Source organism: Heteronotia binoei, chromosome 12 (genome assembly GCF_032191835.1).
Source record: "Heteronotia binoei isolate CCM8104 ecotype False Entrance Well chromosome 12, APGP_CSIRO_Hbin_v1, whole genome shotgun sequence".
Classification (NCBI taxonomy): domain Eukaryota; kingdom Metazoa; phylum Chordata; class Lepidosauria; order Squamata; family Gekkonidae; genus Heteronotia; species Heteronotia binoei.
This window is the reverse complement of record NC_083234.1, coordinates 74,749,210-74,774,008: the sequence shown is the minus strand read 5'-3', so window position 1 is coordinate 74,774,008 and position 24,799 is coordinate 74,749,210. Positions and strand designations below refer to the sequence as shown.

Genomic DNA, 24,799 nt, shown 5'->3' with positions numbered 1-24,799 from the left:
AACTCCCTCTACTTTCCACTCCTGCTTTGTGGTCCATGCCCCCACTAAATCGCTGCCTGAGAGCCAGTTTGGTGTAGTGGTTAAGTGTGCGAACTCTTACCTGGGAGAACCTGGTTTGATTCCCCACTCCTCCACTTGCACCTGCTGGAATGGCCTTGGGTCAGTCATAGTTATCACAGAGCTTGTCCTTGAAAGGGCAGCTTCTGGGAGAGCTCTCTTAGTCCCATCCACCTCACAGGGTGTCTGTTGTGGGGGAGGAAGATAAAGAGATTGTGAGCTGCTCTGAGACTCCTGAGTGGAGGGCGGAATATAAATCCAATGTCTTCTTCTACCTCTGTTTCTGCGTTTTGAGGCAGACCTTGTCTAAATTTTGCTATTTAATACTGTAGCTGCTGCAGTGTTTTTATTTCCTCAACTGTGATGTGCTACAAACAATATGCATCTTTTCTGAGATTTAGCCCTGAGGCCCTGATAAATGCTAATCTCCAGTGCAGCAATTCACACTAGCAATTGAAGCAACCTCCACTCCACACACACACACACACAAGTAAAAAAATGATAGAATATGGGCAATGATTCCTTTGGGAACAGGTACCCCTGCCAGAAAACAGGACTGTCTTAATAAGGAAAGTGAAGCATGCAGTGCTAATATATGGTTACTTTTCAAATACAGTGTATATTGCAAGTTGAAACATGAGCTCCCTGTATATTGAACCATTTGCCAGCACTTTAGCTTTTTAAAAGAATTCCTATCAACAGCTTTGAAACCAGGGCCTAAAACTGGAGACCCTGTTTGGTGTAGTGGTCAAGTGTGCGGACTCTTATCTGGGAGAACCGGTTTTGATTCCCCACTCTTCCACTTGCACCTGCTGGAATGGCCTTGGGTCAGCCATAGCTCTTGCAGGAGTTGTCCTTGAAAGGGCAGCATCTGTGAGAGCCCAACCCACTTCACAGGGTGTCTGTTGTGGGGGAAGAAGTTATAAGAGATTGTAAGCCACTCTGAGTCTGTGATTCAGAGAGAAGGGTGGGGTATAAATCTGCAGTCTTCTTAAATAATATCTGTCTTTTTTTTTTTTTTTGTAAAATGAAAACTAACCTATTTGAGGTACTGAAGAAATCTGCGTTCCCTTTATTGGCTTTCTTCATTCCCTATTAACCCAGGGGTGAGCAGGGGGGGAGGCTTGCTCAGACTCGGGAACCTTCGTCTCGCAGCCCTTGTTTCCCGGGGGAACAACGGACTCCTGTGGTTCCGTGAGTCCTGAAGGGAGGCCGGCTGCCGGAAATGACGTCTTGATTTGTTGACAGCGGCTGCCGATGCTGGTGCGGCTGATGCCGCTGTGAGAGCGAGAAGGGGAGAGCGGACCCCGGTGGAAACTAGGGACTCCCCCCCTCCTCCCGGAACCGGAACCAAGTCCAACCCGGACGCTTTCCCTTCTCGGCCAGGGAGCAGGGCTGCCAGGTGAGCCACTGATGCGGTGGAGGGAGGGAACGTACATGGTCTCTGCGGTCTACGGGGAGGCAAGAGATCGTTGCTGCAAGCTGGAATCCGGTCAGATCCACTCTGCTGCACTCTTCGGGGAGAGGGGGAGGTGACTGAGACCTCAATCCTGAGATCCGCCTCTTGCAAAGGTGCATTGACCAGCCCCGGTAACTGCAAGCTCAAAATCTGCAGAAAATGTGCTCTAGAACCTCAACGCTGAGATTCACCTGTTGAGACAAGGAGGGCCCTGACGCCCCCCAGGCGCTCTGGGATCCATCTGTTGCAGGGATGCTCGGATTGATCTAAACAGGTTGAGCGACCTGCTTGTGGGCGGAGGGGGGGGGCGGTGTCCTGCCACACTCTGAAATCTGTCCATTCCTCAGGAGGTATCGGTATCCCTTGCAAATGCATGTTGGTAACCTGATCTCTGGGATTCCCCCTGCTGAGATCTACTAATTGCAGCTGAACGGGTTGTGCGAGAGCCAGCTCAAGCTGCTCTAAATCAATCTCTCTGGAAAGGACTGCCCTGATAAATTCCTTTCTCTAATACCTCTGCACATACTGCTCTTGATTTATTTATTTAAGATATCTGTATTGCGTGTTTCCAGTCATACTGTTGAGGCAACCTGATCCACTGCTTAACATTCTGCACACTTTTTCAGAAGCGATGAAGTTAATAAAAGAACATTGTGAAGTGTGCGTGGAGAGACAGGATTTTGTACAAAGCTCCTTTTACAAGTGTGATAGTTAGGCTGGGTCTGAAACAGCAAGCACAAAAGGAGGTGCTCAGTCACCACCTGGGAGGTGTGGATGGGCAGGTGGAATCAGAGCCTTCAGGATTCTGTTATGAAGGGAGCAAAGCAAAAAAATTCCTGTGAGACATTAGCAGATGAACGATGGCCCCTTTAGCAAAAAAGTGTTAAAAACTGTTTCAGGATTGGCCATAGTGATAGAATGGGTGATGGGATGGATCATTTTGCATGTAGTGAATATGCTTAAATGAAGTGAACTCTGGTTTGAAATCCCTTGGTGAACTCTAGGTTGGAATCCTCACTCTGCTAGATGTTAATGCTACAAGAGGCCGTGGCAATTCTTTAAAAGACCTGCCTTTATTATTATTATTATTATTATTATTTGTATTTATGTGTGAGTAAATGTGTGTGTGCACCTGGAAGTTATGACGCCCTCTAGTTACTGACCTCTACTGAAGGACCGTCCTGGAGGATATTCAGAGAGATGCTGAATAAAGCTTGCCCCTGTTCCCAACTACTGGTATGTCAAGGAGGTCTCCCATCCAACTTGCCAGAGTTGACCCTGCTTAGCTTCCAGAATCTGACAAGATCAGGCTTGCCTGGGCTGTCTAAGTCAGGGCTAGCTGCCTTTTTACTGAGCTAGGACATGTAGGGATGTGTAGGATAGCATATGTTAGGACTTCCATGGAATAATTCTTATTGAACTCAATGGTGCTTACTTCTGAGAAAATTTGCATAGGATTGTGCTATAGTTCATCATGTTCACTATTGTGTGGCTGGCAGGAACTCTATAAGACATTAGGCAGAGGTATCTAATGCTACAACTGGAGAGCATTTAACTGGAGATATCGGCTGTTGAATGTTAGACTTTCTCAGTGCAAATAATCTGTTTTGTAATTTGCCAGTCAGTGATGGCTATACAATAATTTGATATTGTGCTTTCTTGTTTTCATTGTACTTTGTGTACATTATCTCAATAATGGTGTGATGGTTAGAAGTCCTTAGGGCAAATCCCTACTCTTCCTTGATGCTCAAACTGTGCCACTCTCTCAACCCAATCCACCTCACAGGGTTGTTGTGAGCATCAAATGGGGGCAATGATCATATATGCTACACGCAGGTCTTTTGAGAAAAGGTGGGATAAGGAAGATAGAATAAATAGAACTATCTCACAGAATTATTTTTTGAAATGTTATGTTCTGTATAAATGAGTAACAGCAATTAATATATAAAAGTAAACGTGAAAGAATGACAGGCATAGAAGGGGCGGGTGATTAAGGTCTGTTCCTACAAATATTTACCACCTGCCAACTCTTGATTTTTGTAATCCCTTATCTGCTGCTCAGTGATTCACAGCAGAATGGGTCAACTACCTGTTCTAAAAAAAATGACTTGAAAGCTGAGGTCAGTGGTGCTTAGTGGTGACAGCTCATTCACACCTGTCAGTCTTCTCTGGATTCTATGGTTGCCAACTTTTCAACTAAACAGGTCCAGAAGATAGCTGGAATGGATCCAGAGGAGGGTGACAAAGATGCTGAGGGGTCTGGAGACCAAGTCCTATGAGGAAAGGTTGAAGGAGCTGGGGATGTTAGCCTGGAGAGCAAGCAGCTGAGAGGTGATAAGATCACCATCTTCAAGTACTTGAAGGGCTGTCATCTAGAGGATGGTATGGAATTGTTTTCTGTGGCCCCAGAAGGTAGGGCCAGAACCAAAGGGTTGAAATTAAATCAAAAGAGTTTCCGGCTTAACATTAGGAAGAACTTCCTGACTGTTAGAGCGATTCCTCCGTGGAACAGGCTTCCCTGGGAGGTGGTGGGCTCTCCTTCCTTGGAGATTCTTAAAGAGAGGCTAGATGGCCATCTGACAGCAATGAAGATCCTGTGAATTTAGGGAAAGTAATTTATGAGTTTACTACATTGTGCAGGGGATTGGATTAGATGACCCTGGAGGTCCCTTCCAACTCTATGATTCTAGCCCTTGTAGCTGTGCTTCTGCCAGTGATTTGACCTACAGGTGAAGGTGTGTGTTTCATGGAGGTAAATCATTATATTACCTGCTGGTTGCTCCTAGTGAAGCTGCAGCCATAAAGGCATAGCCTCAGAGGCTGGTTGTAAAGTTGGCAGCTCCATGTAAAAGCGTCAAGAAAAAGAAGCACTTACGGACACCCAGATCCATGTGGAGCCTACCACACTGCTGAGTATTGCATAAGAACATAAGAGTCCTGCTGGATCAGACCAATGGTCCATCTAGGGCATCATCATGTCTCACACAGTAGTCAACCAGTTCCTCTGAAGGTCCACCAATAGGATGTGGAGGCTTGAGCCCCTTCCCCCAAAAAGAGCATAAGAAGAGCCCTGCTGGATCAGTCCATCTAGTCCAGCATCCTGACTCGCTCAGTGGCCAACCAGTTCCTCTGGACCAGGGCAGGAAGGCCAACGCTCTGGGATTCACAGGTGTAGTGCCTCTGGATGTGGAGGATAAGAACAGCAGAAGAGCCCTGCTGGATCAGACCAATGGTCCACCCAGTCCAGCATCCTGTTGCCCGCAGTGGCCAACCAGTTCCTCTGGAGGGCCAACAACAGGGCAGAGAGGCTTTCATTAGAACAGAAGAGGAGCCCTGCTGGATATGACCAGTGGTCCATCTTGTCCAGCGTCCTGTCTCATGCAGCTGCCAACTAGTTCCTCTGGACATTCAGTAACAGGGCACAGAGGCTGAGGCCTTTCTTTGATGTTGCCTCCCGGCTCTGGGATTCAGAGGCTCTGAATGTGGAGGTTCCCCTCAGCCACCCTAGCTAGTAGCCATTGATAGTCTTATCCTCCATGAAACGAATCCCCCTTTAAAGCTGTTTATTTCTGTGGCCATCACTACATCGTCTAGCGATGAATTCAATATCTTCATCGCTTTCATTGTAAAGTATTTCCTTTTGCCCTTTGTGAGCCTGTTGCCCATCAACTTCATCAGATGCCCTTAAGTTCTAGTGCAGGGGTGACCACATGTGGCTCTTTCACACCTATTGCGTGGCTCTTGAAGCCTCCACTGCTCTGTTGGCTGGCTTGGAGAAAGCATTTGTCTCTCGAAATCACTTCTCCAAATCAAGCTAGCCAGCAGCTCGGAGAATGCATGTGAAGTTAAAGCTGCTTTCTTTCCACCTCTCTCCCTCCTCTCTCCCCATCCATCTTCCTTCCTTCCTTCCCTCAAACATCTGATGTTCATGTCTTGTGGCTCTCAAACGTCTGACATTTATTCTATGTGGCTCTTATGCTAAGCAAGTTTGGCCACCCTTTTCTAGTGTTTTGGGAGAGGGAGAAAATTTTTTGCCTGTCCTGTCCACCCCATATGCTATTTCATAAACCTCTTATCATGTCCCTCCCTTAGTTGTCTCTTTTCTAAATGGATAAGGCCTAGACTCTTCAGCCTTTCCTCCTGGGGGAAGGTGCTCCAACGCCCTCCTCATCTTGGTTGTCCTCCTTTTGTACTTTTTCTAGCTCTGTAGAGGACTGTAGTGAAACTGAAGGCAGCCTGCCTCGGTTGATTCACAGTGCTGCTGTCACGTTCTCCGGGTGCAGGCAGGCAGGAGTCCAAAGCCAGTCCAAGGTCAAAGTCCAGGAAGTCAAGCAGGAGCCAAGTCACCAATGGAGAATCACAAACCGGAATCAGAAGTCAATGTCCAAAAGCCAAAAAGGTCAGGGTGCCAAGGAAATCAAGCAGATCAGGAAGGAGCGTGGATGCAAGCCAGAGAATAGACTTGTTGCTTCCACAAGGTTACCAGCTCCTGGGTGGGAGCTATATGGGAGTCTCAATCAGCCTGCTTCCTGGGTGGCAGTGACTCTGCTAGAACTCAGGGCTGAGAGATCTGAAGCATCGGCGTGCCTCATGTCTTCGCTCTGAAAGTTCTTTCCGGAGCCTGCTTCGAACTCTTGAGATGGAAGGAGGAGAGCTTGGAGGAGATTCATCATCAACAGCTGACACTGGTGGCTGGAGAGTGATTGATGGGCCAGCTGCTGTTTGTTCAGCTGGGGAACTGGCTGGCAACTCTTCCAGGTCTGTTAACCTTTCCAGCTCCTCCTCGTCAGGGCTTATGACAGTTGCAAAGCTGCCGTAAGGCAACTGCTGAAAATGCAGCAAGGTGCCACTGAGATCAACTGACCTCGCTCCGTTGCAAGTGAAGTTAAGAAGGCCTGCATGCAGAGAGCTGAAGGCATCCTGAATTCAGAATTTAACTTTGATGCAGACTAGATTTCCTCCTTAAATAGCTCAATCGTTTATTTGGAGGTCACAAGCACAAATTTCAATTGCTCCTCCATAATCGCATGAAGGATTGTGGGCTTAAAATAGCTGGGCGGCCTCTCCTGTAAAAGGAAGGCGCATTGGTCTGTTGCCAGCTGTTTGTTCCAAAGGTCCACTTTGTGGCAGTCGGTGGAGGCGCAAAGCTGGAATGACAAAGCACTCTCTCTTCAGAACTAGTGCTGCAATTTGGAGTTTTTGTTCAGCCTTTTTTCCTCTGGCTATTGGTTTGTATTATCTCTCCCAGCCGCCCACTAAACACACAGTCTCTCTCCCTCTCTCAATCTGCTTGAATGCAATTCTGTACCTGTATCTAGGGAGTTGTGCCGCTTTGTGTTGGGCTTGCAGTGACTTTGTCCCAGCCTTGTGCACTAGGCTAGCAAGAGGGGACGAAAGGGATAGGCCGGAGACACACTATGCACAGTCGTCTTTGCACAGGGCAGCCGCAACAGTGCGAAGTTTTTGGGCAAAAGAGACTCAGCCTTAACGAAGCCGCCGGTCTGTAAAGGGTGGTGTTATCCTCGGTTGCCGGACAGATAGGGTTGCCAGCTCTGGGTTTGGAAATTCCTGGAGTTATGGGGGTGGAGTCTGGGAGTGTGGAGTTTGGGGAGGGACTTTGGTGGAGCATAATGCCACTCTCCGAAACAGCCATTCCCCCCCTCCCCCCGGAGAACTGATCTCTGGTGTCTGGGGTATTCCAGGAGAGCTTCTCTATCTGTTCCCCCCCCCTTCTCTTCTTCCATGGAACTTAGGGTCTGCATCTCTCCCCTTTCCCCTTTTATCTTCACAAGAAGAAGAAGAAGATATTAGATTTATATCCCGACCTCTACTCCGAAGAGTCTCAGAGCGGCTCACAATCTCCTTTACCTTCCTCCCCCACAACAGACACCCTGTGAGATAGGTGGGGCTGGAAAGGGCTCTCACAGCAGCTGCCCTTTCAAGGACAACCTCTGTCAGAGCTATGGCTGACCCAAGGCCATTCCAGCAAGTGCAAGTGGAGGAGTAGGGAATCCAACCCGGTTCTCCCAGATAAGAGTCCGCACACTTAACCACTACGCCAAACTGGCTCTCCAGCACTACGCTGAAAGGGAGCGATGACTTAAGGTCACCCGTAGAATAAATTTTGAGTCCAGGGGCCCTTATAAGACCAACACATTTTAATATTGGGTATAAGCAGGTGCATTTCATCAGATACATTGAAACAGGTGTGTGAACTGTTTGTTAAACTCATATTTTGCAGGGCTTTTTTTTTTTCTTAGCAGGAACACAGTTCCGGCTGGCTTGGCATCAGGGGATGTGGCCTGAGATGTAAATGAGTTCCTGCTGGGCTTTTTCTACAAGAAAGCCCAGTGTAGAACAATGGTGATGTCAGGGGGTGTGACCTAATAGGCAAATGAATTCCCGCTGGGCTTTTTCTACAAACAAAGCCCTGCATATTTGTATGCTAATTTGTGAGAACGGTTAACTGTTACATTCATATGCTAATTTTCTGCTATTTACAGGTTTTAAAAAGGTAGTGCCCTGTGCAAGCACCAGTCGTTTTCAACTCTGGGGTGATGTTGCTTTCACAGCGTTTTCACGGCAGACTTTTTACGGGGTGGTTTGCCCTTGCCTTCCCCAGTTATCTACGCTTTCCCCCCAGCAAGCTGGGGACTCATTTTACCAACTTCGGAAGGATGGAAGGCTGAGTCAACCTGGAGCTGGCTACCTCAACCAGCTTCCACTGGGATCGAACTCAGGTCATGAGCAGAGGGCTCCGACTGCAGTACTGCAGCTTAGAATCTCATTTACCTCTGACTGCAGTACTGCAGTACTCTGCGCCACGGGGCTCTTTTTACAGGTTTTACCAACTGCTTTAACCCAATCTCAGCTATACTTATTGCCCAGTTATTTATGCATCTTGACTCTAACTTGTCCTTCCTGGCAACTAACCTCCCCACCCTCTGTCTACCTATATATAAGACCTGAAGAAAACGGGTTCAGTTTATCTGATGAAATCTGCCTGCACCCAAAAGCTTATGCCCAGAATTAAACTTTGTTGGTCTTCAAGGTGCCCCTGGACCCACACTTTATTCTATTGCTTCAGACCAACACAGCTACCCCCTCTCAATTTAAGGTCACCCTCTGTGAGCTTTATGACTGCATGGGATTTGAGTTTAGAGGTCTGAGACTTGAAGAAGAATATATTGGATTTATACCCTGCCCTATAACTTGAATCTCAGAGTCTCAGAGCAGCTTAGAATCTCATTTACCTCCCCCCCTGCCCCGTGTGGTGCGTGGGGCTGAGAGAGCTATGGGCTGACCCATGGCCATTCCAGCATTCCAGGAGGAGTGGGGAATCAAACCTGGTTCTCCCAGATGAGAGTCTGCACACTACACCAAACGGGCTCTATTTTGCTGCAGACTTGGACCATGACGACACCATACTTGGCGCCAGGCAGGAGGAATGGTGCTCCGCATCTGCTATCTTTGTTTTTGTAATTTTTTGGGGGGAGGGGGGAGGAGATGCCAGGAATGGAATGAGAAACTTTTCATGTACCAGGCTGGGGATGTCTCACTGAACTATGACTGGTCCTCGATTTTGGAAAGGAATTGAGCAGAGGAGACCCATCCCTAGCCAGAAAACAGATATACGGTTGAAAATTCAAATCCGATATATTCTTAAGAAGCTATTCTCGTGGATACAGCATATCCAGAAGTGGTGAACTATAATTATTTATTCCCTTGCACTTGTCACCAAAGAGCTTGCACACAAGAGTTCAGTGTACGCAAAGCAGGGCTTGGAGCTCCTGTTTCTCAAATCGCAGCCTGGCCTTCTCATCCAACACAGAAAACTGTTTTCAGAAATGAACTTTCCGAAGCGGCGGTAGAAAAGAGCGAGAGTCCAGTAGCATGTTAAAGGCTAACAAAATTTGTGGCAGGCCAGGAGCCTGTATCAGATTGTAATAATCATTTTTAAAGAGCTTGGTGTCATCCGGCGCTTGGGCAGAAGTCTGGAATGTGATGTCAGCGCATCTGGCAGTGCTCTGGGAATCCCCAAGAGCTCCGTGGTAAGTACCACTGAGTTTTGGGAGACTCCTAGAGCATCATCCAACGCACTGATGTCAGATCTTCCACCCCCAGAGGGTAGATGGCTTCCTTACGCAACACCCACAGCCTGTAGTGGCAAGCAGGGAGAGGCATCTTGGCCTGTTACAGCCGAGCAGCAAGTTGCTAGGGCCAAGGAGATGGGCTGGAATTTGCAGTTTTCTAGGACCAACTGCAGGGGTGGCCAAATTTGCTTCATTGAAGAGCCACATAGAATAAACGTTAGAAGTTTGAGAGCTGCAAGACCATCAGTGTTGGAGGGAGGGAGGGAGGAAGGAAGGGAGATAGATCAATAGATAGATAGATGATAGATGAGGGAGGGAGGAGGGAGAGGTGAAAAGAAATGCATTCTTTGACTGGGCTCGGAGAAGTGATTAAAAGAGAGAAATGCCTTCTCCAAGACAGCTGACAGAGCGGTGGGGGCTTTGAGAGCCACACAATGTGTGTGACAGTGCCACATGTGACTCCCTAGCCACAGTTTGGTCACCCCTGACCTAGTGGGATCCCATTGGCTCTTGGACTGCCTCACCCATACAGAGCCAGTAGTACAATACTGCCCTCTGCTGTCAGACTGCTGCAGCACAGCAAAGTACTAGCTTGCAGCTTCTCCCCCCCCCCCCCCCGTCCCACACACAAGGTGCCCCAGTGGTACATCTTACTGCTGGTCCAAACGTGTTTAAGATTTCACTGCACCCATAGAACGAGTTGGATCCCATTGGTGATGGCCTAGTGCTGGGGTTGCCAGCTCCTGGTTGGGAAATTCCTGGAGATTTGGGGGATGGAGCTCTGGGGAGAGGAGGGACCTTAGTGGGATAAGCAGGCTGTTTCTCCGAGGGAATAGATCTCTGTTGCCTGGAGATCAGTTGGAATTCTGGGAGGTCTCTAGCCCCCACCTAGAGGCTGGCAACTCTGCAACCAGGAAGAAGACGGGAGGGAAGAAAAACTTAACTGAAACAAGTTAAATTAAGAAAGCAGAAGGTTAATTACTACAAATATAAGGGCCAAATGATATCAGCGACAAACATACAGTATAAATATAATCGAATATAGCAAAAGGCATGTACTTATTACAAGTTCGATAAAAACAAATACAGGCCCAATAGTCACCTCCCAATAGGATAAAATCATACATAGGTATCAAGCAGAAAATGTGACTAAGTCCATATGCATTTCAGGCAATTCGGCCTTCCTCAGTGGTCATATATACTGCACATTAGCTCCAGGTACTACAAAAAATACTGAAAATACAGTATGACCAATTAGAAATGATTTTATGAGACATCTCAGTGACTCAAAACAGAGGCCTCATTTTCAAATACCATACCATACCATACCATACCAAACCTTTAATGGCATAATAGATTCAGATAAAAATACACAGAATATAAAAATTTAAACATTGGAGATAAAATCAAGATAAAACCAAGCTTACAGATGCATTCAAACATGGTCAGAATTAAATTTAAGGATGTCAGCCAGAAATTTTGCCACAGCCTCACTAACCACCCCCTCAGTATCACTCAATAAATAATAACAGGGTGGCAGAATAGACAAATCTGGAGAAAAAGAAAGCTTGCCAAATAAATCTTTACGGAGGTTATGGTATAAAGAACAATCAAGCAATATATGCTGGATTGAGTCAGGGGTATTTGCTCCACAGGAGCAAAGTCTGTCGGCTAAAGGGACTCGCTGATATCTCCCTTGTAAAACTTTGGAGGGAAACGCGTTTAGTCTAGCCAACATAAATGCCCTGCGATGACTTGGAGTGGTTAGGTCTGATAGATAATTGGGCATTTTGCCACAAAAAGCATAAAGACCTAAGGAAGCTGGAGAGCAAATATAAGGGTCAGTTGGCCGTAATTTCGTATCCTCCGATTCCCATAGTCTCAGTTTTCAAATACCTTCTGCCCTGGTCTTATACTCATGGTTTCTATCTCTCTCAGTCCAAGGAAAGTATATTCTACATGTAATTTGGAGCCAAGTGAAAGTGCAATTTCACTTTCTAATAAATACATGCATTTTGGTTGGTGACGATACCCAGTGCATACCTTTCTAAAGATGACCCTTTCTTCCCACCCCCCCACCACCACACACAACTGTTGCTTCCCCGCCTTTCTCAATCTGTGCATTTTCAAACACTACGTAAAGCCCTCTTCCCCCCACCCCCATCAGGCCTGGGGTAGGCGTGGCATTTTACATACCCAAGACCATGCACCTTTCTTCTTTTGCCTGTGGGGCAACTGAAGTGGGCATTGCCTTGGTTGTCAGTCAACGAAGGGGGGGGGGGAACTGTGTTGCAAACCTCTGTTCTCAGCTAATGTAAAAGTTGCTGATTGTGCCTCTTGCATCTTCTTGCAGGTCTCCTGGTACTGCTGTCAGTCCCATCAGGAATTGCCATAGAGCAGGGAGAGGGAATTCGGGAAGAAAGAAGCATTCCCTCACCCCACGTTCCCCTCCCTCCCTTTCTCCCCTTCTCCCCGTCTGTTGCCACAAGATGACTTCCGACAGCCCCGAGTCGCTCATGACGCTGTGCACGGATTATTGTCTGCACAACTTGGAAGGGACGCTCTGCTATCTGCTGGACAACGAGACCCTCCGGCTCCATCCGGACATTTTCCTGCCAAGCGAGATCTGCGACAGACTCGTCAACGAGTAAGTTGGCAGTCCAAGCCGTTCCCTTCTGCTCGATTTTCGTTTTGTTTTGGGCTGTGTCTCTTTGGCCTGAATTGTCCAGCTAAAAATCACAAAGTGCCTTATACTGAATCAGACCCTCGGTCCATCCAAGTCAGTATCATTGTCTACTCGGACTGGCTGCGGCCTTTCCAGGGTCTCAGGCAGAGAAAGGCCTTTCCCATCACTCGCTGCCGGATCTTTTAACTGGAAATACTGGGGATTGAACCTGGGACCTCCGATCCACAACCCCCCATGCCTTGATTTCTGTTTCTTGCACAGGTATGTGGAGCTGGTGAATTCCGACAGCATCTTTGAACACAACGAAAGCTTCTTTACGTTGTTTTCTGATCCAAGGAGCACCAGGCTGGCCCGAATCCATTTGCGGGAGGACATTGTGCAAGACCAAGACCTGGAAGCCATTAGAAAGCAGGTATCATTTGTTCTGATTCCTCTGGAGTAGCAGCACCCACTCAGTTCTGTTCCCATCGGCACTAGTGGCGAGGAAAGCTGGAGATGTATGCGTGATTTGGTTAGAAATTAAGATCCACTCATCTAAAATCCACATATCTCCTCCAAGGGGGTTAGCATGGAGTGTGGGGTCAGTAGCATTTCCTTTTCCTTTCATGCCAACAAGAAGTGCTGTAACCTTTCTTCCTAGGAAAAGTGTTCCAGCCCTTTAATCATTCTAGTTGCCCTTTTCTGCCCAATGCTATAATACAGGGGTGGCCAACAGTAGCTCTCCAGATGTTTTTTGCCTACTACTCCCATCAGCCCCAGCCATTGCTTATGCTGGCTGGGGCTGATGGGAGTTGTAGGCAAGAAAACATCTGGAGAGCTACTGTTGGCCACCCCTGCTATAATATCTTTTTTTGAGGTGTGGTGACCAGAACTATGATACTGGCTGATCTGTTTTCAATTCCCTTCCTAATAATTCCCAGCAGAGCATTGGCCTTTTTTTATTGACAGTTGCACACTGTCACTGTCTCTAATCATCTTGGTCCTGAAAGATTTCCTGCTTCCCCTCATCGTCGTGGATGATGGCTTCCTAGGGAGTGGGGCCTCACACTTAGAGGGCACCAATTGTTTCTAATTCTTCGGTTCGTTGCTCTTAGGACCTGGTAGAGCTCTTCTTAACGAACTGCGAGAAGCTGACGGCCAAGAGCTTACAGACACTCACGAGCTTCAGCTCCACGCTCATCTCCCTCAGCCTCTTCGGCTGCAGCAACATCTTCCTGGAGGAGGAGAACCCGGGGGGCTGCGAGGACGATTTCAACCCCAGCCGACAGGTCTTGGTCAAGGACTTCACCTTCGAAGGCTTCAGCCGCCTGCGCTTCCTCAACTTGGGCCGGATCACCGAAGGGGTGAAGGTGGAGACCCTGATCCGGCCGCTGGCCTCCCTCACGGCCTTGGACCTCTCTCACATCCAGTTGAACGACATCCTTTTCCTGACGCAGTGGAAGGACAGCTTGGCCTCTTTAGTGCTTTACAACATGGACCTCTGTGAGGAGCACATTCAAGCGATCGCGCAGCTACGCAAGCTAAGGTCAGCAAACGCTCTTCTGCCGTGTTTAGCCTCAGCAGCATGCGTGAATTGCCTGGTGGAACTCACCGCCACAAGGTGGGGGCTTTGACCCTTTGACGAAAAGCCATGGAGGGCAGATTTATCAAAGGGCATTAGTAACGGTCGCTAAAAATGGAACCTCTTTATTCAGAAGTCGTGTGTGTTTGATTGCCAGGTGGTATAATCCAAGAGCAGGAAAAGGACAACACACACACACACACAAATTCTGCAGTTGGGCGGTTTGCAATCCATTCCACCGAAACCGAAAGCTGTAAATGACGCATATTGTCGATGACATAGACTGAACAAATTTGCACTTTCTCATGTCTTTCACATAAGTTATTCTGATTTTTAACTTTTCTGCACATTTTATTCTGGCTTGTTTGTGGTTTTTAAAAATCATGGGGAACACCAAAGAGCCATTAAAAGACAGAAGCTGTCTCCCAACTGCTGCAGTGATCACCTGTCCCCCCCCTAGATTCTTAAGACAGTGAACCTTCATAAGAGTTAGACCAGTAACATCCATAAGAGTTAGACCAGGGGTGTCAAACATGCAGTTTGGGGGCCGAATGACGCCCCTATCAGGCCCCTGAGAAATTGGCGATTATCTGCTTCCTTCTCCCCCTCTCTTGCTTCCTTCTTTATAACAGCTTGCTTTGCAAGGCTTGCTCAATTGCACAGGAACTACAGAGCAAAACCTTTATTTTCTTCTTTGGCTGAGGATCCTCCCTTGGGGAGGAAGGGGGGAAGAATAGCTTGCTTTGCCAGGCGCTTTCAGTCGCACAGCAGAGCTACTGAGCCACGCCTCTCTTCCTTCTATTGGCTGAGGCTCCTCCACCACACCCCCCTGAGGAAAGAAGGAAAGAGCCAGAGCTTCCTTTGCTCAGTTCCCTGGATCCCATGGGAAAAATACAAAGAAAGCAGCTTTAAAACCAATGAGTGCTAACGTTAAGGTCTCATTTATGTCAGATCCGTCCCTCATAAATTAGTTTGACACCCCTGAGCTAGACACTTTTATATTTTGGATGGGTTTAAAAAAAAAATTCTGTAGCCAGTACTACCTTTTGCACACTCACCACTGTGGCACGCAGCCCTGGCTACCTTAATACTTGTGGAACTCACCGCCTCATGACATAGTGACAGCCATCGTCTTTGAGGCTTTTAAAATATGAATTCATGGAGGAAAGTTTCGTCACGGCTCGTTCCAACCTCCCTTTAAAAAGGCAGACTGCCTCTGGATACCATATGCTAGCAGAAGGGTGGGGCAGCAAACAACCTGTGGTGGAATGTTGTAATTTTGTTTGTGGGCTTCCTTGGAAGCATTTGGCTGGCTGGAAGCTGGACTAGGGAGGAGAGCCACGTATATGGTCTGTTCCTAACTGCAGTGGCGCAGAATGGAACCTCCCATGTTCAGCTTCTATTTATTTTTATTTTATTGCATTTGTATCCTATCCACCCCTGACGGGCTCAGGGCAGCTACCAGATCCCGGGAACAAGCAAGAAGGGAAGGCGCGCATGGGCTCCTGGAAGCAATTAGACCAGTCACTGTTGGACATGGGATGCTGGGCTAGGTGGACCTTTGATCCCATCCAGTGGGCCTTCTTCTGAGAGGCGACCATCTGGCTGCTCTTGGGGATATAAGGCTAGTTCAGCTCTTATTTGTCAGTTTGCACAGTAAACAACATTATACATGAAAACGTAATCTAATAACATTTAAATTTGGTTATGATACAGTTTCCATAGCCTAAGTGTCAACTTAGCCAGTTTGGTGTAGTGGTTAAGTGTGCGGACTCTTATCTGGGAGAACCGGGTTTGATTCCCCACTCCTCCACCTGCACCTGCTGGAATGGCCTCGGGTCAGCCATAGCTCTGGCAGAGGTTGTCCTTGAAAGGGCAGCTTCTAGGAGAACTCTCTCAGCCCCACCTACCTCACACGGTGTCCATTGTGGGAGGGAAGGTAGAGGAAATTGTGACTGCTCTGAGATTTGGAGTATAGGGTGGGATATCTTATTATTATTTTCCTCAGGGGACATTTATTCGATGCCCCTTCTCTGTATAACTAGAGAGCCAGTTTGGTGTAGTGGGTAAGTGTGTGGATCTGGGAGAACCAGGTCTGATTCCCCACTCCTCCACTTGCAGCTGCTGGAATGGCCTTGGGTCAGCCATAGCTCTGGCAGAGGTTGTCCTTGAAAGGGCAGCTTCTGGGAGAACTCTCTCAGCCCCACCTACCTCACAGGGTGTCCATTGTGGGAGGGAAGGTAGAGGAAATTGTGACTGCTCTGAGATTTGGAGTATAGAGCGGGATATAAATCCAGTATCTTATTATTATTTTCCTCAGGGGACATTTATTCGATGCCCCTTCTCTGTATAACTAGAGAGCCATTTTGGTGTGGTAGTTAAGTGTGTGGATCTGGGAGAACCAGGTTTGATTCCCCACTCCTCCACTTGCGGCTGCTGGAATGGCTTTGGGTCAGCCGTAGCTCTTGTAGAGCTGTCCTTGAAAGGGCAGCTGCTGTGAGAGCGCTTTCAGCTCCACCCACCTCACAGGTTGTCTGTTGTGGGGGAGGAAGAAAAAGGAGATTGTGAGCTGCTCTGAAATTCAGAGTGGAGGGTAGGATTTAAATCCAATATCATCATCACCAATACCATGGCCAGGTGCATGTGAGAATAGGTGACATAGGTGGCTGCCTAGGGCGCCACCTCGCCTGTTGGGTGCCGCTGGGCGCCTCCTTCCCCCGCCCTGCCATTCTAGCTTCCTGGGTTACAGACACAGGAAGCTGAGAGCGCCAGGATGCCTTGTTGGCGTGTGCTATCCTCCGAGCCTGACTTCCCTCGCAAGGGAAGCCAGGCTCGGAGGAGACCGCGCCCTGTCTGGCTGCTCTTGCCTTGAAGGCAAAAGCAGCTGGGCAGGGCATCAGCGTGGCTTCTCTGAGCCCAGCTTCCCTTGCAAGGGAAGCTAAGGTCAGAGGAGAACATACCCCACTCGGCTGCTTTCGCCTTGAAGGCAAAAGCAGCCAGGTGGGGTGTCGGGGCAGCTTCTCCGAGCCCTTGCAAGGGAAGTGGAGCTTGGAGGAGAACGTGCCCCACCCAGCTGCTCTCAGCTTGAAGCTCAGTGAGCAGTCTAAAGCAGCAGTCCCCAACCTTTTTGGCCCCAGACACCGGTTTTGTGGAAGACACGGACTGGGGCGGGGGGGCGCAATGGTTTCGGGATGATACAATTGTGCACTTTATTTTGCTGTGGTGGTTAAGTGTGCGGACTCTTATCTGGGGGAACTGGGTTTGATTCCCCACTCTTCCACTTGCAGTTGCTGGAATGGCCTTGGGTTAGCCATACCTCTCACAGGAGTTGTCCTTGAAAGGGCAGCTTCAGGGAGAGCCCTCTCAGCCCCACCAATCTCACAGGGTGTCTGTTGTCAGGGAGGAAGATAAAGGAGATTGTGAGCCACTCTGAGATTCGGAGTGGAGGGCAGGATATAAATTCAATGTCTGCTTGTTGTTATTATTATTACTACATTGTAATATATAATGAAATAATTATACAACTCACGGCCCAGTTGCTAACAGGCCACAGACCGGTACTGGTCCACGGATCGGGGGCTTGGGGACCCCTGGTCTAAAGAACCAAATGCCTTGAACTGCCTTGTAGAATCCGACCAAAGCCTTATGTCCCTTAGCCAAATTCTGTGTGAAGCAATTTAATTCCTTAGGGTAAAAGTAACTACAGCAATTTAATGTAATATATTTATATTCTGATTTTCGGCCAGGTTGGTTTCCAGATTTTTAATTAAAACCAAGCTGTACAGTTTGTTCTGTTTGTTTTACATATTGAACGAAGCTTCACCATGTACTCAAACGTGTTGGAAGCATTCAGAGTTCAAATCGTTTAGGGTTTGAATTCTCACTTGACCACAAAGCTCATTGGGTCACCCTGAGCTTCTTGTCTTGGTTAGAATGTCAGACCGGGATATGGGAAACCCTAGATCGAATCCTCACTCTGCCATGGGAAGCTCGCTGGGTGACCTTGGGCCGGATACAGTTTCTCAGCCTTACCTACCTTACAGGGTTGTTGTGAGGAGAATAGTGGAGGAAAGGAGAAGGGTGTAAACTGCTTTGGGTCTCCACTGGGGAAGCAGCGTTGGGTATAGATGAAGTAAGTTAACACACAAAAACAATTTACCTCACAAGATTGTTATGAGGATCAAATGGGGGATGGGAGAATTATGTAATCCCCCCTGATTTCCTTGAAGCAACGGCAAGATTAAAAATCAGAAATACGTATACACAGTTTATGGGATTCCTGCTTCTTTTCCAAGGAGCTCAGAGTAATGTATGTGGTTCTCCCCTTGTACTCTTTTATCCTCACAACAGCCCAGCTAAAGTTAGGTTAGGCGGAGAGAGCATGACTGACCCAGGCTGATATGATGAGCTCCATGGCTGAATGTTGCCTCTGAATCCCAGAGCCAGGAGGCAACATCAGGGGAAGGCCTCAGCTTCTGTGCCCTCTTGTTGGCCCTCTGGAGGAACTGGTTGGCCACTAAGTGGACTAGATGGACCACTGGTCTGATCCAGCAGGGCTCTTCTGATGATCTTAGGAAGGCCTCGGCCTCAGTGCCCTTTTGTTGACCCTCCAGAGGCAGTGGTTGGCCACTGTGTGAGACAGGATGCTGGACTAGATGGACCACTGGTCTGATCCAGCAGGGCTCTTTTGATGATCTTAGGAAGGCCTCAGCCTCTGTGCCCTGTTGTTGACCCTCCAGAGGAACCGTTTGGCCATTGTGTGGGACAGGATGCTGGACTAGATGGACCACTGGTCTGATCCAGCAGGGCTCTTTTGATGATCTTAGGAAGGCCTCAGCCTCTGTGCCCTTTTGTTGACCCTCCAGAGGCAGTGGTTGGCCACTGTGTGAGACAGGATGCTGGACTAGATGGACCACTGGTCTGATCCAGCAGGGCTCTTCTGATGATCTTAGGAAGGCCTCGGCCTCAGTGCCCTTTTGTTGACCCTCCAGAGGCAGTGGTTGGCCACCGTGTGAGACAGGATGCTGGACTAGATGGACCACTGGTCTGATCCAGCAGGGCTCTTCTGATGATCTTAGGAAGGCCTCGGCCTCAGTGCCCTTTTGTTGACCCTCCAGAGGCAGTGGTTGGCCACTGTGTGAGACAGGATGCTGGACTAGATGGACCACTGGTCTGATCCAGCAGGGCTCTTTTGATGATCTTAGGAAGGCCTCGGCCTCAGTGCCCTTTTGTTGACCCTCCAGAGGCAGTGGTTGGCCACTGTGTGAGACAGGATGCTGGACTAGATGGACCACTGGTCTGATCCAGCAGGGCTCTTTTGATGATCTTAGGAAGGCCTCGGCCTCAGTGCCCTTTTGTTGACCCTCCAGAGGCAGTGGTTGGCCACTGTGTGAGACAGGATGCTGGACTAGATGGACCACTGGTCTGATCCAGCAGGGCTCTTTTGATGATCTTAGGAAGGCCTCAGCCTCTGTGCCCTTTTGTTGACCCTCCAGAGGCAGTGGTTGGCCACTGTGTGAGACAGGATGCTGGACTAGATGGACCACTGGTCTGATCCAGCAGGGCTCTTCTGATGATCTTAGGAAGGCCTCGGCCTCAGTGCCCTTTTGTTGACCCTCCAGAGGCAGTGGTTGGCCACTGTGTGAGACAGGATGCTGGACTAGATGGACCACTGGTCTGATCCAGCAGGGCTCTTCTGATGATCTTAGGAAGGCCTCGGCCTCAGTGCCCTTTTGTTGACCCTCCAGAGGCAGTGGTTGGCCACCGTGTGAGACAGGATGCTGGACTAGATGGACCACTGGTCTGATCCAGCAGGGCTCTTCTGATGATCTTAGGAAGGCCTCAGCCTCTGTGCCCTTTTGTTGACCCTCCAGAGGCAGTGGTTGGCCACTGTGTGAGACAGGATGCTGGACTAGATGGACCACTGGTTTGATTCAGCAGGGCTCTTCTGATGTTCTTATGGATTTGAATCCTACTACAGCGCACTCATAGCTTTGGCTGTCATTTCATCAGAGTCCCTAAATATCTTCCTAAATCCTTTTTAAGTGCCTGGAAGCTAACACTGAAACTTAGCCGGAGGGAAACCTGCCAGTTCCCTTCAAGGATAGCTGGCTTGAATCTGGTACCCCATTCATGCCACAGGTGACACGGCCAATGTATATCAGATAGATTTACCTGGCTCGGGAACTCTTCAATCACAGGGGATACTATGTATGGTTCCAAGGCTTTCCAAATTCTGCGCCATTACAAGCTACATTATGTCGAGCCAGTTGATATGTGCCTCTCTTCTGCACAATTCCTTCCTTCCTTCCTTCCTTCCTTCCTTCCTTCCTTCCTTCCTTCCTTCCTTCCTTCCTTCCTTCCTTCCTTCCTTCCTTCCTTCCTTCCTTCCTTCCTTCCTTCCTTCCTTCCTTCCTTCCTTCCTTCCTTCCTATATCCTGCCCTCCCCTGATGGTCTCAGGGTGGCTTAATTTTAGCATCTGCATTGGTTATTCTGCTTCTGCTCATTGTAGGAAGGGCAGGGCTTATTTTGTAGCAGGAGCTCCTTTGCATATTAGGCCACACACCCCTGGTGTAGCCAATCCTCTAAGAGCATACAGGGCTCTTATTACAGGGCCTACTGTAAGCTCCAGGAGGATTGGCTACATAAGGTCTAATATGCAAAGGAGTTCCTGCTACAAAAAAAGTCTTGAGGAAAGGTTAACAGTCCGTGAGGTCAGGTCATTCTTGGTAGCCACTACCTTCCTTTCTGAGATTTGTTCAAGCATCATTTTAAATAATCAGCAGCTTTCTCTTCTTTAAAAATAAAAATTACCAGAAAGTGTTGTCTGAGCTTGCTCAAAAAACTGTGGCATACACACAGCCGTGCTTATTTCTTGGCCTGCCACTTGCTTAAGGAAACCTTTGTCCATTGATTGTGAGTTTTAATTTGTTTAATTAAGTAGTTCAAGCTGCATCAGTGTTCTAAAGCAAAAGGCGTTCTTTGTTTTTAGATGAGCCTTACCAGCAATCCTCATCCTTTAAAAGGCATTTCCTTCCTATTTGAGAGAGGAGTAGGACTATATTTTCTAAGATGGTTTTGGAAGAGGGGTTCCCCTTTTGTGTGTGAGTGAGAAGGGGAATGCCTCTAAGATAGTACTGGAAGAAGGATTCCCTCGTGTAGGACAGAAGGGGGAAGCCTCTTCGAAGATGGTACTGGAAGAGGGATTCTCTCTTGTGTGAAAGAGAAGGGGAATGCCTCTTCTAAGATGGTACTGGAAGAGGGATTTTCTCTTGTGTGAAAGGGGGGAGTGCCTTTTCTAAGATGGTACTGGAAGAGGGATTCCCTCTTGTGTGAAAGAGTAGGGGAGTGCCTTTTCTAAGATGGTACTGGAAGAGGGATTCTCTTTTGTGTGAAAGAAGGAGAATGCCTTTTCTAAGATGGTACTGGAAGAGGGATTCCCTCTTGTGTGAAAGAGTAGGGGAGTGCCTTTTCTAAGATGGTACTGGAAGAGGGATTCTCTCTTGTGTGAAAGAATGGGAGTGCCTTTTCTAAGATGGTACTGGAAGAGGGATTCCCACTTGTGTGAAAGAAGGGGAGTGCCTTTTCTAAGATGGTACTAGAAGAAGGATTCCCTCTTGTGTGAAAGAGAAGGGGAATGCCTTTTCTAAGATGGTACTGGAAGAGGGATTCTCTCTTGTGTGAAAGAGATGGGGAATGCCTCTTCTAAGATGGTACTGGAAGAAGGATTCCCTCTTGTGTGAAAGAGAAGGGGAGTGCCTTTTCTAAGATGGTACTGGAAGAGGGATTCCCTCTTGTGTGAGAGAAGGGGAGTGCCTTTTCTAAGATGGTACTCGAAGAGGGATTCCCTCTTGTGTGAAAGAAGGGGAGTGCCTTTTCTAAGATGGTACTGGAAGAGGGATTCCCTCTTGTGTGAAAGAAGGGGAGTGCCTTTTCTAAGATGGTACTGGAAGATGGATTCCCTCTTGTGCGAAAGAAGGGGAGTGCCTTTTCTAAGATGGTACTGGAAGAGGGATTCTCTCTTGTGTGAAAGAGGAGGGGAATGCCTCTTCTAAGATGGTAATAGAAGGATTCCCTCTTGAGTGAAAGAAGGGGAGTGCCTTTTCTAAGATGGTACTGGAAGAGTGATTCTCTCTTGTGTGAAAGAGAAGGGGAATGCCTCTTCTAAGATGGTACTGGAAGAAGGATTCCCTCTTGTGTGAAAGAGAAGGGGAGTGCCTTTTCTAAGATGGTACTGGAAGAAGAATTCCCTCTTGTGTGAAAGAAGGGGAATGACTTTTCTAAGATGGTACTGGAAGAAGGATTCCCTCTTATGTGTGAGAGAGGAAGTGTCTTACCTCTTCCGGAAGGGCATCTGTCCTTCACTTACATTTCAAATATTGGGCATTGGACAGGTACTGCCCAATTAATTGGGCACTCCTTTTTAATTGATTGAAACATTTTAATAAATCACATTGGTGAAACATTACAACCAGGAGTCATTTTGTAGAAAAATAGGTGGTGGAGCTCATTAACATAACTCATTAACATATGCTCCCCCCCCCAGCCAACAGCAACCCAATGCAAGAAAGGAGAGCCCCTGGGCGAGTGAGGCCTGATTGGGCTGGCTAGAGATCCAGCCAACCCAAGCAGGCCTCGCTCACCTGAGGCTCTCCTGGGCCGCCCCTCCCCAATCAAAAGGCCAGCAAGCCACCCACTGCCCAAAATCACATAAGAAATGGAGAAAGGGTGTCGTCGGCTTCTCCAGGGGTTAATGAGGACTGCTGGGGGTGTGGCAAAGCCCCTGGTGGCTGTTCGGCTGCCCGCTCTCCTAATTCAGGGATTCTTATGCAGCTGCACCTACTGTTCAGTGGACAAGGCTCAAGAGACACCTGCCTTGCCTCAACTAGGGCCAGGGCTTTTTCAGTCCTGGCCCTGACCTGGTGGAATCAGCCCCCTACAGAGATCCGGGCCCTACCTGGCTTATTAGCCTTCTGTAGGGCCTGTAAAATGGAGCTATTCTGCCAGGCTTTTAGTTGGGGCTGCGGGTGTCTATTTCTTGATCTGGTTGGCCTCCCCTGTCGGCATTGTCATCTGTGCTATGGAATGGAATAATATCTGCAATCTTTATGGGATAACATCTTGTCATGATGTGAGACGGCAATATTGTGATGATATGGAAATTTTCTGAGTGCTGTTGAGTTGTCTGTTCATAAAATGTTTTTTTTGTATTTCATTGTTTTATTATATGCTGTGCTCCGCCCTGAGCCCTACGGGGAATGGGCGAAATAGAAATATACTAAAATGAAATAAAATAAAGGTAGGTGGGGAGGAGGAGGGGGAACCCTCAGAAAGGTTCAGGAGCTGTGCTCCTGTGAGCTCCTGCTGAATCTGAGGCCTGATTACAACCCTTTCTTATCATCCACTTAGCGTATCCAAAAAGAATCTCTGGTAGACAGCCCGTTTCCCATTATTTTGGGTGGGCAGCAACCGACAAGCTGTTCCTCCTTGTTTGTTTCCAGGCATTTGGACATCTCCCGAGACAGGCTGTCTAGTTATTACAAATTCAAGCTGACCCGTAAAGTTCTGAACCTCTTTGTGGAGAACCTGGTGAACCTGACCTCGCTGGACATCTCGGGGCACACCATGCTGGAGAACTGCACCATCTCAAGCCTGGAGGAGAAAGCGGGCCAGACGAGGTGAGAGACCAGCAGGCCAAACCGATGGCACCGAAGTAGGAGTCTCCAAATTTGTGCAGAGCCTTTTCCTTGACCGGATTTAATGCCCTTCCGTCAGCCATTTTATCCGGCAGATTTCAAGGAGCTCCCTATTCGAGTAGGTGCTGTCCATGCAAGATGGATTATGTTCTTCTCCAGTGTCCTCTCTATTTGGCATCCCGCTGGGATTTTTTATATCCCTTATTGGCCCAAATTTTAGAGACTTCTGATGATTTTAAGGTGCTTTTTTTTTTGCTTGATAATTCTGATTCGGAAATAACTGAATTAAAGTTTCTTTATAGAACTGTGGTTACTCATCTTGATAATTAGTTACTGTGTATCAGGTTTTACTGCGTTGCTGCTTTGTTTTTATCTTGGAGCCCTAATTCAATCAATCAATCCCTTTATTAGCTCATTTGACCAAAGGTCTTAAACCGAAATTCCAACATTTAGTATAAATATTTAGCAAATATATAATACTAGTCGTCATAGGATTGTAAAGTACCAAAATCAGAAACGGCATTCCAAAACAAAATATTTAAAACCTATAACAATATAAAAGATGGTAAAAAAGCTAGAAAATCTCTAATAACATAATCCTAATTTTATTCTGTACGGATCTTCTACTCTCCTAATTTGTAACCTGGCCAACCCTCTATTTTATATTTTTATATGTACCAGTAAAGGCTTGTCTTGTGTGTGAGCAGGAGCCCAGTAGCACCTTTAAGTTTTATTCAGAATGTAAGCTTTCGTGTGCATGCAGACTTCTTCAGACAATGGAATGGGAAACAGTGAGCGGAGCTACATATAGCTGATGGGCAGTGGTTACGAATGCAAAGTGGTACAAACTTAGAATCCATTGGCACAACAGTGAAATTAACAAATTGAAAGAACATTTGGTCTGGATAACATTTGCATGGGAAACCAGTAAAACAGTAACATGTCAGAATGGGCGAATGATGGGGAGAGTTTCATAACGCAATAAATGGAGTCTGTTAATTGCTCTATTGCTTGCAAGTCTGGGTTAAACTGAGGACGTGTCTTTCCCAGAGGAGTTCCTATCCAGTTAATTTACTTTTTAGCATTTAACATACATTATAAACATCATTCTAGTTTGCCATTAGAAAAAAATACATTAAAATGTAGTGGAAGATGGGTTTAGTATATGTAATTAGATAAACTGCCAATATTCCTTATTTGAGTATGTCCATACAAAAAAACATTATTCTGATATGCTATTCTAAAAG

The 24,799-nt window shown here is 47.5% G+C and overlaps 1 protein-coding gene across 1 annotated transcript in view; it reads left to right on the top strand.

The window, feature by feature from the left end:
* The first annotated feature begins 1,292 nt into the window (after positions 1–1,292).
* Positions 1,293–24,799, top strand: part of ZER1 (zyg-11 related cell cycle regulator) — a 44,700-nt gene continuing 21,193 nt past the window's right edge. Inside the window, exons 1-5 of the mRNA XM_060250966.1 lie at positions 1,293–1,459; positions 11,963–12,256; positions 12,557–12,707; positions 13,390–13,820; positions 23,358–23,534. Of these exons, the coding sequence (XP_060106949.1) occupies positions 12,099–12,256; positions 12,557–12,707; positions 13,390–13,820; positions 23,358–23,534 (917 nt within the window). The 5' untranslated portion in view covers positions 1,293–1,459; positions 11,963–12,098. The remainder of the gene's footprint in view (positions 1,460–11,962; positions 12,257–12,556; positions 12,708–13,389; positions 13,821–23,357; positions 23,535–24,799) is intronic.